This window comes from Dysidea avara, chromosome 1 (assembly GCF_963678975.1).
Source record: "Dysidea avara chromosome 1, odDysAvar1.4, whole genome shotgun sequence".
NCBI classification, from domain to species: Eukaryota; Metazoa; Porifera; class Demospongiae; order Dictyoceratida; family Dysideidae; genus Dysidea; species Dysidea avara.
In genome coordinates, this window is record NC_089272.1 from 15197713 (window position 1) to 15211212 (window position 13500).

Sequence of the window (13500 nt, forward strand, 5' to 3'; positions counted from 1 at the left end):
GAGATAAATCATGCACATTAACATAACAATGGTAATACAGTACATAAGCAATTAATATTGATTTCACATTGCAACAATTATTGTGATTGAATATGATTTCAATGATAATCCTTCACTCTCCAGTACCTCTGTTTCAAGCACTGCAAGAACTTTTTAACATCTAGTAAGGGAACTCCCAGCTCACCTACGAGAGCATTGTGATATTGACTTGTTTACATAAATATGTCGTGTATATGTGTTGACATGTGTAGTATGTATAGTGTTTGCATATTTTGTGTGTGTGTGTGCGTGTGTGTGTGTGTGTGTGTGTGTGCCTTGTGCTTGTATAATATTATGATGATGATGTATGTGTGTGTCTATGTACTGAAATGAAAATAGTATAATGTGGTGTACCACATTCGTGATCTCTGTAATAGACCCTCAGCAAAGCATCTTGTGCTGTGAGTGGCAAACCAAGTTGCTGAATTGTCCTAAGGACACTATGGCCACTATAGTAGTGGCCATAGCAGGTTTTATTCATGGAAAAGTATCAATATATTCTAATAGAACAGTCAGGCAATAAAATACTTTAATAGAACAGTCATCAAATAAAATAGCAGAAAGTGCTAAATTTCTGTCTGAAAACACTCCCAGATGTAATCTCAGAGTTGCTATGTCAATTTTTTTCAGATTTGGTATCCTCCCAGACAACCTAGTAAAGCATGCTTTGCAAATAAGTGTATTACATACATCTTTAGTGGTAACCCTGACTGTAGCCATTACTTGGCCTGACCAGTAAATTGCAGTTTCCACCATCTCTGGTTCTAATAACAATTCACAGCTACTATAGGAATGTATGATATATGTTCACCACTTTGTGTTTGGTCTCAACACCTCTACAATGCAGAATTCATCATACATCCCCATGGCTTGATCAATCAAGTTGAGTCTGTAAATTATATAACTGATAAAAATTAGTGATATCCCCCCCAAAACACCTTTGCTGTAAAAAAAGGCGCATCCAAGAAACTACAAGTAACTGAAAATAAACAGCTCAGCTATAGAAAAAGTCTAACTGGCAACTGAAAGAGCTGATATCTGGAGCGGCCAAGAATCAATGTTACTACAACTACCAAAGTACCAAATTCATGCAAGAACACCTTGGCTGAAAAACAGATAAATGAAAGTAACCGGCAACCAAAACAGCTGATATCTAAAGCGGCCAAGAATAAAATTTATGTTGATACAACTAACTACAGTTATTAATGAAGTTGTAACATTGAATCTTAATCATTCAACTGTGTTCTATACATTCATCCCTGCTACATCGTAAATTAATCCTTTGTAACTCTAATTGGCTGGTAATTTGGCCACCTTTTTTCTTTATACTGACTATTGAAAAGGCGGCCAAATTACCAGCCAATTAGAGTTACAAAGAATTAATTTACGATGCAGCAGGGATGAATGTATAGAAAACAGTTGAATGATTAAGATTCGATGTTACAACTTCATTAATAACTGTAGTTAGTTGTATCAACATAAATTTTATTCTTGGCCGCTTTAGATATCAGCTGTTTTGGTTGCCGGTTGCTTTCATTTATCTGTTTTTCAGCCAAGGTGTTCTTGCATGAATTTGGTACTTTGGTAGTTGTGTAGCGGGGTTATGACAATATAGTCGGCGTACCTGTCACAGCACCAAAAATGTCGTTGGTAGAATTACAGTACGCCGAGGTTCCACTTACGATTGGCGGAATAGGGGAGGATTCAAGACTACTTACGAAGCAAGCCCCTCGTGTTAATACCACAATCGAACCAGTTCTTATCACGTGTACAGACATGCGCACACAACATAATAGTGTTACATACATAATAAGTGTGTGCGTGTTCTACAGTTCATCCTCCGCGACAAGTTGTAGTAACATTGATTCTTGGCCGCTCCAGATATCAGCTCTTTCAGTTGCCAGTTAGACTTTTTCTATAGCTGAGCTGTTTTTTTCAGTTACTTGTAGTTTCTTGGACGCGCCTTTTTTTACAGCAAAGGTGTTTTGGGGGGTATTATTGTAATACTCTAATATAGCACACATATTTTTGAGAAAGTAGGCACCATAGACCCGTCCCCTTAAATGGAGTTTACCTAGTTAAACTAGGTTAATGTTGCAGTCAAGCATGCATGAGTGTATTATGATAGTGACTAACCTGAAGCTCCACCATGACTGGAGGGAAGATTGGGAAGGAGTGCACATGAGAAGGGTTGGCAATAATTGGAATAACATTGCACATGCGTTACAAGAAAAAGGCGTGTGGAGAGGTGTTAGAATGCATGGTGCTGCATGGCACAGTGAATCTTGTCGTTTCATTAATATACCTCCTAAAGGACGCTGCAAGAGGGGATTTATGGCAGAAAATGAAACAGACTTCACCCTTGAAACTATACCAGAAGTTCAATGCTGCCAATTTAATACATTCATCGCTTTGTCGATATGCCGCCAAAAGGACTCACAGGAGGGGTGTCCAGAACAGTCAACCGGACGTTACTGCCAGTACACTGATTCGTTGATATTCTGCCTAAAAGATACCGAGAAGAGATGCAGTAAGGCGTTACAACCGGAGATAACAGAAAACTGAAAGTCAGGGAACTTAACGGAAGTTAATACTAATACAAGGACCAACAGAGGCTATTAAATAGCTCTCCTAACACGGAACAACGTCCCCACAATCGTCCAGGAGGTTACAAGATGGCTCCGTTTTTAACAACTAAACCTATGTATCGCTCATGATGCCAAAGAAGTTCTAATTAGCTACTATATAGCTATTTGTCTTCGTTGTTTGTAGACGACTCCCCTTCCATAGATGCTGTTGGGACCTTACTATTAGGGACACTCCTTGGTCTCAGGGTCTGCAGTGCCCCGGTGTGGACTGCCAGGTGAATGTGTGCATCTCTGTAGTACTTTAACACGTACCTCCTTAGCATACAAACTGTTATAATTTGGCAAATTGCAACAAGCAATCAGTGTTGACTGGTAACAAAGAGCATTCACCTGTGCAGATTAAGAATGTTCACCTGGGCAGATGAAGGTACTGCGCCCACCCCCCCCCCCCCCCCAAAAAAAAAATAAAGCATTGATACTAATATGGGTGGGTGTGTAATATGTATATGTGTATATATATAGAGTATGTTAGATGTTAGTATTTTCATTTGTAGTCATTCTGGTACATGTATTATATTTACAACAAATAAGTGTCAGAGGTGATAGTACAGACAATATACGACCACCTCCTCTCCTCCATAGATGCTGTTGGGACCTTAATATAGTGAACACTCCTCAGTCTCAGGGTCCGCAGTGCCCCAGCATGGACCACTAGATGAATATGTGTTCCTCCGTAGTGCCTTCTTGTTAGCTTGCAAACTGCAATAACTGGCAAAGCGTAACTTGCAACAGTGATAATTGAGTTTATGTGGCAAGCAGTGTTGACTGGTGACAAAGGTTTTTACCAGTGCAGGAAGGGTATTTCCCCCACACCTCCTCCCAAAAGGGATAGAACAACTATATATGTGGCCGGATTTGCAAAAAGGTACCTTTTCCACACATTTGACATACCAACAAACAAAATAATGTAACACTTGACTCCTTATACCAATTAACTTGCTCTTAGTATAAAAATGTAGCCAGATACTGTGGCTACATGCATTGAAAATTTCAAGCAATTATATGCAATGATCAAAAAGTTATGAAGCTTTGAAGTCCAAAAAATGGGTCAAATTTTGTGTGTGAAAAAGGTACCTTTTCGCAAATCCGGTCACATGTATGTGTGTATGTATGTATGTATGTATATATATATATATATACCGCACCTGTGGTTGAGATTAAAAGTACCGCGCTGTGGTATATAACTGATATACCACGCTTTGTGGCTACGCTTACCATATATGGTGTAACTTCACACATTCTGCAAAATCCTTATCTAAACGGTAAACAAGTGTCTAATAACAAGTACCTAAATCAACCAACAATTATTCACCTCAGGAACTGGAACAAGTTTCGATGAACTCTTGTCTCCTTCGTGGATAACTCACTAATCGCAACTATGTGGGCGTGGCACTGTTAAAAGTGTTAAACGTCTGATACATCAAGAATTTCTATTGATTTCCATCTCCAGGAGGTGCTGTTTCACTATAACTTACTATCTATAATCATTTTCATCTACTGGGGTGTAGAATATAACAGTTATAACACGATTACTCGGGATATGACTAAATATACTCGAGCATTGCGTGCTCTCGTGAATCATCCGTATATTTTAGTCATATCTCTCGTAAGCGTGTTATAACTATAAAATATATATGTAGGGGTGTATATGTTTGTGTGTATATCAAGACTCACAGTAGTGAGTCGCGCGGCCAAGAAACTACAAAGCGCACGCCCAATTAAAAGACGCGCGGCCACTACTGTGAGTTATTTACGTGTAGGGCCGGTTTCGCAATATTAGTCCTAAATTATGCAACATCTCTCAATAGATTTGTATTGCGTTACGTGATAAAAAATCTTTAGGAGTCGTTATAGTTTTCTTGCGACCTTGCTAAAATAAAAAAGTAACCATCGCAAAATAAAAAATAGGCGTATTTCACTTTATTTCTCTACCTTATGTTACAACTACTGTCACGTTATACCAGTCAACATAGTCGTGTTTGTATAGTCCATCTAGCACTGACATTATCCAATCCTGGTTTGCCTATACGCGTATTTTCTTCAATCAATCTCTAATCCCTACAATAACTTTTAAAGACATGACGTGGACACAAACTCTAATGCCTGATAAACAAGTTGTGACAGCGTGCTGAACCGTAAGTTCCCTAGGGATGGCGTTTTAAGCAGAAATCTTTTAAATTCCATTTAGTACCACACCCCATGCAAGCGTTTATAAATCGCCAGTTGTCTTATGGTTTGAAGAACAAAATCACTAGCGAAGGTGCTTTAAGCATACTCTTCAATTCTCTATTTACATGTAATTTTTAATAGATTAACCACAAAGGCCAGTAAGGTGAATACAAAAGGTAACAAGCCTTTAGGGGTTACCACCTCTATGTAGTATGTACCATGTAGCTTGTGTTGTGGCTTTCATTAAGTATTATGCACACACAAATGGTGCAACAAAATTTTGTAATGGATTGCTCGAATGTGGTTGGTGGTGTTGTGGCTCGAATGTGGTTCGTGGTTTGCCAGTGACCATGTATGAGTTGGGGTTGGTCCACACAACTTACACAATATTCAAATTTCATGATGGCCATGATAATTTCTTGCCATATGGTAAACATACAACAATGTGTAACAACGTTAATTAACATCACATCAAGACTTGACTAAAAATAGTTCCAACAATAGTAATGATTTCTTGTATGTCAGCATGACGATACTGAGACCTGTAAAAGAATAAGCAGGCACTGAAGTTAACCTTAAATTAAACACTCATGCAACTGACCTGGAACATCGGTCGCAACACCAAAAACACTTGTTTCGATATCTGATGACACAATCTAGCAGGCACTGAATTAAAAGAGAATGTACAAAAAATCAATATGCCGGGCTGTGTCAATAATAGCATGGATAATCAAAATGAACAAAAATTATATCCCAGGCTAAGTGAATGAATAACATAACTGTTGGGTAAGCATGTTAAACCAGAACATTAGGACATTAGTCAAACCAGAACATTAGGACATTAGTCAAACAAAAGTACGCTATCACAACTTGGTCATAATACAATGTTTGTACCACTGGACTTCACACTGGTTGCCCAAAAATTGTGCCATTCTGGGACAACAGCATAATATTATGAAACAAATAGTTACTACAACACAGAAGGCTTACTGTTGCACTGTCTTCACTGATATACCATAATTTAAAAACATAACAGGTGGGCATTAAATACAATACACTTAATATCTGGGTACTAGGAAAAAATCACTAACATCACAACATGTAAACTGACCTGGAAATTAACACCCTTGATGCCACTACAGTCTACACTGGATACTTGTTCGAACCCACCAACACTATGCCTGATACATCTGAGTAGATTGACCTGCAAATTCACATCACTAGTATACAGTGATAATTGATAACTGCAAAAACAACAATTGCAATAATACAATTCTTCTGCACGTCAACTGACCTGAAATTCATGACACTCAATACCGAGACCTGTAAAAGAATAAGCAGGCACTGAAGTCAACCTTAAATTAAACACACATGCAAACTGACCTGGAACATCGGTCACAACACCAAAGACATCTGTTTCGATATCTGACCAAACAATCCAGCAGGCACTGAATTAAAAAGAGAATGTGCAAAAAATCAATATGCCGGGCTGTACCAATAAAGGATGAATAATCAAAATGAACTAAAAATATATATCCCATATGCAGGTTAAGTGAGTAACATAACTGTTGGGTAAGCATGTAAACCAGAACATTTGGTCATTAGTCAAACAAAAGTACACTATCACAAACTGGTCACTGATAATTGATAACTACAAAAAGAACAATTGCAATAATACAATTCCTCTGAATGTCAACTGACCTGAAATTCATGACACCTGTATCTTTGTTCCTGCATGGTCTCATCTTTGTTCCTGCATGGTCTCAACTTACATATGTACCATGATCACATTCAACTGCTAGTGGATAAACCAGTATGACCAGATGGCCTGCAAAAACCAACAAGCAGGTGTTAAATACAATACACATACCTAAAGCCTGGAATATGAAAAATATTATATAAGCATTATTCCACACTGATATAGTAATAGATTATAGGATGTTGTGGAACTTTCCTAAACGTGTAAACTTGAACATGAGGGACAACTGCATAATCTGGACACTTGGAATTATCCAATACCTGATGAACCGCAAGTAGGTACTAATGACATTCACTTCAACATTTTATCCCAGCTGGGTGAATCTCTTGTAACTGAGTAAAAAGGTGTTTATTTTCCACCTGCAACCAAAGTTCTACATTTCTGTGGTTGGGTGTACATAAACTGACCTGGAAAATCAGTATGCCATAGGGGTATGGAAATGGTTCCTTTCCTTCTGTTGTGACATTACTTACAACTGACTGGTAAATGATCATCGATGTCCCCATGGACCCCAACAATGAGTATACCAACAACTTCACAAGTTGGAATGAATTTCCTTTCAACATCTGGTGGACAGGTCCAAAAACCCTATCGCACAAACACGGTGAATCAGTGTGTGGCGATGTGACACGTTGCACAAACTTCACTCCTCGTTTCGTTAGCATTCAAGACCGGCATATATCATAGAGTCCCTCAGTATTCTTGACTCTTACTTTTCAAGCGTTGCTCAAGCGATGTAGTTTCTCACGAGGGGCTCGAGTTTCTCAGTAAAGTCGAGCCGATTAAAGTATGCCTCACCATCCAGTTACATTCTTAAACCATTCAATTTAAAACCACGTATCATGAGTGTCCGCTTAAGGTAATTAGGGACTTTCCACGAGATTTGCCCTAAATAGATCACGTGTTAGTTGTCAATCTGGTGGATTCTGGTGGTATACATGGTTCAACAATGCGGTAAGTGTAGTATAAGCTGTCAATGAATAATTGTTTGTACACTACTAAACTAAGTTATTTTTGTGTGATAAGCATGCTTGAGGAAGGGTCTGGGGGACGAGACTAATGTTTTGACAGCAGTTGATGGACAGCAGTTGATGATGGCCAGGCAAAGAACTGCGAGAAGAACTACTATGATAGTATGATAGTAGGGAAAAATTCCCACCCCTATAGCTCTGCCTAGGGGCATTAACTAGCATTATCTACAGCTACTGTATTATGTTGCTGTCTACAGCTACTGTATTATGTTGCTGATATGTACATTCAGGCCAAGAATAAAGGTGAAAGTGGTAGTAAGGCTCAATCCTATTATTCTGCTGAACAGACAAGGGAGTCTGGGACTCTGGGGACATGTTCCCTCAGGAAAGTATAAGTACTACAACTTTTTTGTTTTAATTGCTTCATCAAGTATAAAAATTTCAGTCAAAAGGTGATGATCGAGCTCTGGTCTTATGCACTGGTTGGAGTGGTTGTATCGATACTGCACTGTGACATCCTTGAGGGGTTAGTGCTGGCATTGTCCATGGCAATACTATTCCATCTCCCCGAGTCTTGATGATTGAGTCCTTCATTCCTTTCTCTGCTGCTCCAATCCTGAAGTTGTGACCACAATCAAAAGGTGACGATCGATGCTCTGGTCTTGCATCTATACTGTACTGCAACACCCTTGAGGGGTTAGTACCGGCATTGTCCATCGCAATACTGTTCCATCTCCCATATACAAGTCTTGATGGTTGAGTCCTCTATTCCTTTCTTTGCTGCTCTAATCCTGAAGTTGCGACCAAAGTATTAAAAAATAGTTAAATGATTATGATGATAACAATTACAAATGTATTTATAGCTGTGTAGCAACTGTGAACTAATTAGGCACTTGCAAGTTTAATTAGGTGTCTGAAGCATTTAACATGCACAGATATGAGATATATTCATCACGTGCAGGCAGTAAAGATAAATTTACTCTAATAGAACAGTCATACTACACCGTAAATTCATACTTCCGAATTTACGGTGTTATGAAACAATCATTATTATGTATGGATTTTACTGACTCTCCAAGATAATATTCTGCATTAATGTTAATTGCTCATTTCCAAAAAAATTACCTTTTAAACCAAATATAGAGTCTATCACTGACAAAAATGAGTGATATCCACCCCAAAAACACCTTCGCTGTAAAAAAGGCGCGCCCAAGAAACTACAAGTACCTGGAACCCAATGTAAAAAAGAAAAAGAAAAATCAGCTTAGCTGAAGTGAAAAGTAACTGGTAACTTAAAGAGCTGATATCTGAAGCGGCCAAGAATACAATTACTAAAGTTTAATCCATGCAAGAACACCTTGGCTATAAAACAGGTGTATACATGAAAGTAACTGGCAACTGAAATGGCTGATATCTGAAGCGGCCAAGAATGAATGGTCATATACAACTAATTCAAAAATTTAACACTGAACCTTTATAATTCAGCTGTGTTCTATATTCACTCTTGCTGCATCGTAAAGTAATTTCTTTTAACTCTAATTGGCTGGTAATTTGGCCGCCTTTTTTTGCTCTATTATACTGACTATTAAAAAAGGCGGCCAAATTACCAGCCAATTAGAGTTAAAAGAAATTACTTTACGATGCAGCAAGAGTGAATATAGAACACAGCTGAATTATAAAGGTTCAGTGTTAAATTTTTGAATTAGTTGTATATGACCATTCATTCTTGGCCACTTCAGATATCAGCCATTTCAGTTGCCAGTTACTTTCATGTATACACCTGTTTTATAGCCAAGGTGTTCTTGCATGGATTAAACTTTAGTAATTGTATTCTTGGCCGCTTCAGATATCAGCTCTTTAAGTTACCAGTTACTTTTCACTTCAGCTAAGCTGATTTTTCTTTTTCTTTTTTACATTGGGTTCCAGGTACTTGTAGTTTCTTGGGCGCGCCTTTTTTACAGCGAAGGTGTTTTTGGGGTGGATATATATACATGTATGTATGTTATATGTGTGTACGTATATGTATAAGCAGCATGTATACACATGCATGTGTGTAGATATAATTGCATCTTGTTGGTAGTTTCATACGCAGTGGAATACAGTCATTTTTGTACACATATATATTCATAATAACAAATGTGTTTGTGTGTTACTGAGGTGACAATACAGACAACATGTATTACAATTTGCAACACTTAAAATAAATTAAGGAAATAATTGTTTTTACACGGCATGGCACATGTTGCCCATTCACGTGATGATATTTGGTTAGTAGAAGCTTATGTGAGGTACCTAATCACCATTTCTCTAACCTGTCAGCCATTTCAAGGATCCCGACTCTGTAGATATTGTTCATATCAAAGATACAACGGAGACTATGACCAGTACCAGCCAAACTAATTAAGAGAATATAAGAGGAAAGTGATGTGTACATACTACGGTACAACAAAGTTTGTAACAAATTGCTGGAATGTGGTTCGTGGTTTGTCGGTATAAGCTTGTGTTGTGGCTTTCAACTTTTGTAACAGATTGCTTGAATGTACATATGCATGTGGTTCGTGGTTTGCCAATGATTGTGCATATGAGTTTGGGTTGTTCCACAAAGCTTGCACAATATTCAGATGTCTACATGATGACACAAGGTTAAATGAAACCTGTAAAAAAACAAGCAGGCACTGAACTTAACCTTAAATTAAACACACATGCAACTAACTTGGAACATCAGTTGTAACACCAAAGGCACTTGCTAGGATATCCTCATGGCTTAACTATAGAGTGACATGTGTAATTAATCAGCACTAAACAGAATATACAACACAATTTTCTTTTCTGCAAGAACTTTTTATCACCAAGTAAGAGCACTACCATCTCACCTAAAAGAGCATTTTACAAGAGATGTGATATTAACTTAAGTACAACCAATATGTAGTGTATTTTTGTAAACATGTATGTATAGTGTTTGCACATTTTGTGTGCGTCTTGTGCTTGCATATGATGTAAACGTGCATTTGTATGTAGTGAAATAAAAATAATAATATGATGTTTGTGATCTCTTTCATAACCCTTAGCAAAGCATTTAGTTCTACAAGTGGCAAACCAAGTTGATAGGTCGTCCTCAGGACACTATGACAGTGGCCATAGCAGGTTTTATTCATTGACAAGTACAGAATGATTGATATACTCCAATACACCAGTCAAGCAATAAATACTCTAATAGAACAGTCAGTCAATAAAATACTCTAATAGAACAGTCATTGAACAATATAGCTGAATATTTACATCTCTGTCTGAAAACACTCCCAGATCCCAGATGCAATCTCAGAGTTGCTATTTCAAGATGATGGAATTCCCCAAGATCACCTAGAAAAGCATGCTTTGCAAATAAGTGCTTTACACACATCTTTGGTAACCCTGACTGTAGCCATTATTGCTTGGCATGACCAGTAATTTCCACTGGCCCTTGTCCTAATAAAATATTAACAGCTACTATAGGAATGTATGTTATATTACTTTGTACCTGCTTGCCTTTTGGCAGGTACCACAAGTTTTACAAAATTCACCAACATCTCTATAATATAGTGTTGGCCAATAGAACCTTTGCAACACCCTTCTTGCAGTTATTTCTTTGCCCAGATGCCCTGCCAATGACACCTCATGTGCTAACTTTAACACAGTTCTTCTGCACTGCAATGGCAATACTAATTGTTCTGCTGCCATATAACCTTCTCTGTTAAGTGGTATCCACTGACGGTATAATAACCCATCTTTATGGTAAAAACCTACACCCTCTGTTGCAGGATGTTTGTCTGCTGTTTTATGTACACACTCTAATGATTCATCACTACATTGTAAAATACTTAAATCTTCTGCTGTATTGTCTAGTGTATGCTTACAATGTTTCTAACGTAACAGTTCTCCAGCATACTCTTTCTTGTTCTTTCTTTTCTGACCCTTAGTGAGTCGGTTCTTCTTCCTTCCTCCAACAAACAATTCATCATCAAACTCCCACTCAGGTCTTACAGTGTCTTGATCTTGTACTATCGGTGGTATCTCTTCTGGTATCATTCTTGTTTCAATTGTACTACCCTCTGGCAATGTTTCCATGGGTTTAGGATTGGCCCCAGACAACAAGTCTTCCCTCTCCAGCTGAATCTCCACATCTAGCTGCTTCTTAGCCTCTGCTCGGGTCACTACAAGAGCATGTTCAATTTTAGACACAGGTTCCACAGTGGACAACTTTCCACTCAATAATTCAGTTAATAGGGGAAAATCTGTCCCTAATAGTACACTCACCGGCAGCCTTTCAGCCACAGCTGCCGTGATATTCAATGATTGTCCATCTACCTCTAACTGGACCTGGGCGAGGGGATATAGCACAGTATCACTATGTGCACACCTAATAGCCACAGCCTCGTCCTGCAATACTTTACATTCAGGTACCAGCTTCTGGTGTATGAGGGTTCTCGAACAACCAGTGTTGAGTAAAATGTCATTCACAATTTTACCCTCTACAATTCCTGGTTTTGTCAGCCCTGAGGCTACTTCACAATTTTTCTGTAAGGTACTCACTCCCCTACAGAATAGACCATCATTATCAGGACAATTTGCTAAAAAGTGCCCCTTCTTGTGGCAATTAAAACATTCCACCTTACTGAAGTCCTTCCTTGACCTGTCATATTGTTTACTTACATTGGCGGATTTGTCCCTTTCAGAGTTAGGAGTGCACAGTCCCCCTGACTGGCAGTCACATGTAGCATGACCTAATTTACCATACTGTTGACAGCGTTTTAGTGGTAGACCCTGTTTATCATTACCTTTTCTGACATCATGAGTCCCTTTGCCCTCATTACCATCACTAGTACTCTCCTGTTTTCTAGCCTGTGCATAGTCATCTGCTAGTTAACCTGCTTCTGCACTAGTTTTTGGTTTTCTCTCTTTTACCCATATACGTACATTCTCAGGAAGGGTACTCACCAGTTGTTCCAGCACAATCAAATATTTGAGCTCTTCCCTAGCTCTACATCCTTGCGTCCACTTATCAGCCAAGTCTTGTAGTCTTGCAGAAAGTTCACGATTAGTTTCTCCTTCTTTCCTGGTAGCTGCTAGAAATCGTTGTTGGTAGCTCTCCTCATTGATATCATAACGATGTAGTATGGCCTTCTTAAGTTTTTCACAATCCTTGGCATCATCAGGACACAAAGCAGCATATGCTTGTTGGGCTTTACTTACTAACTGGGGGGCTAATTTGAAGGCCCATCTCTCCTTTGGCACTTCATATGCCTGCATCAAACGTTCGAAGGTGGTTAGATATGTCTCAATGTCATCAGTAGCAGTAAGCTTAGTTACTTTAATCTCACGATCACGATCATGTATCACAGCTGGCAGGCCGTCTCCACGGGTCTTAATACCTTCCACCAATCCGCATAGCAGTTCTATTTGCACTTTCATGTCTGCATCACGCTGTGCTAGGGCTTCTTCATACCGGCGGCGTTCTTCCTTGAGTTCCTGCATGCTCACATTTTACTGTTTCTTCAGCTAGCTCCTGCTCTCTTAATTTCCTATCTTCTGACAAGCTCTTCATTAACTGAGCAATTGTTGGCTCTTCGTCTCCCATTTTTGTCTCTTCCTTTTTACTATAGCTCACTCCCGAGCGTGTGGTCATAAGAATAAACCAGTATTGGCTGTAGCCAGGTTTTCTCGTAATCTAACAATGAATTGATCCCACCGCTGCCACCACGATGTGACGGAATGCCATGCTTAACAGTTCGCAGAGATAGTTTTATAACTATTTATTATCAGCGTCATACACAGGAGCATACAGGAACTACAACAGTGAGAGCAAGCTCTGCTTATATAGAAAAACATACAATCATATTCATCACCTACAGTTAATGAGTTCTTACTAAAAATAGTT

General features: G+C 38.7%; 2 protein-coding genes across 4 annotated transcripts in view; both read right to left on the reverse strand.

Annotated features, from left to right (window-relative positions):
• Positions 1-4941: 4941 nt before the first annotated feature.
• Positions 4942-13500, reverse strand: part of LOC136257520 (uncharacterized) — a 258968-nt gene continuing 250409 nt past the window's right edge. The window contains exons 2-10 of one of the 3 annotated variants that reach the window (XM_066050747.1): positions 7258-8377; positions 7023-7203; positions 6876-6974; positions 6558-6684; positions 6240-6304; positions 6151-6179; positions 5968-6060; positions 5458-5522; positions 4942-5398 (exon numbers count right to left, since the gene is read on the reverse strand). In XM_066050747.1, coding sequence (XP_065906819.1) covers positions 5323-5398; positions 5458-5522; positions 5968-6060; positions 6151-6179; positions 6240-6304; positions 6558-6601 — 372 coding nt within the window. In that variant the 5' untranslated portion in view covers positions 6602-6684; positions 6876-6974; positions 7023-7203; positions 7258-8377 and the 3' untranslated portion in view covers positions 4942-5322. The other 2 variants (XM_066050754.1, XR_010702056.1) reach the window with 2 other exon arrangements.
• On the reverse strand, positions 11487-13097 carry LOC136260914 (uncharacterized). Its single transcript, XM_066054862.1, has 2 exons — positions 12540-13097; positions 11487-12464 (listed from the first exon to the last, which is right to left on the reverse strand). The coding sequence occupies exons 1-2, from the start codon at positions 13095-13097 to the stop codon at positions 11487-11489; spliced, it is 1536 nt and encodes a 511-aa protein (XP_065910934.1).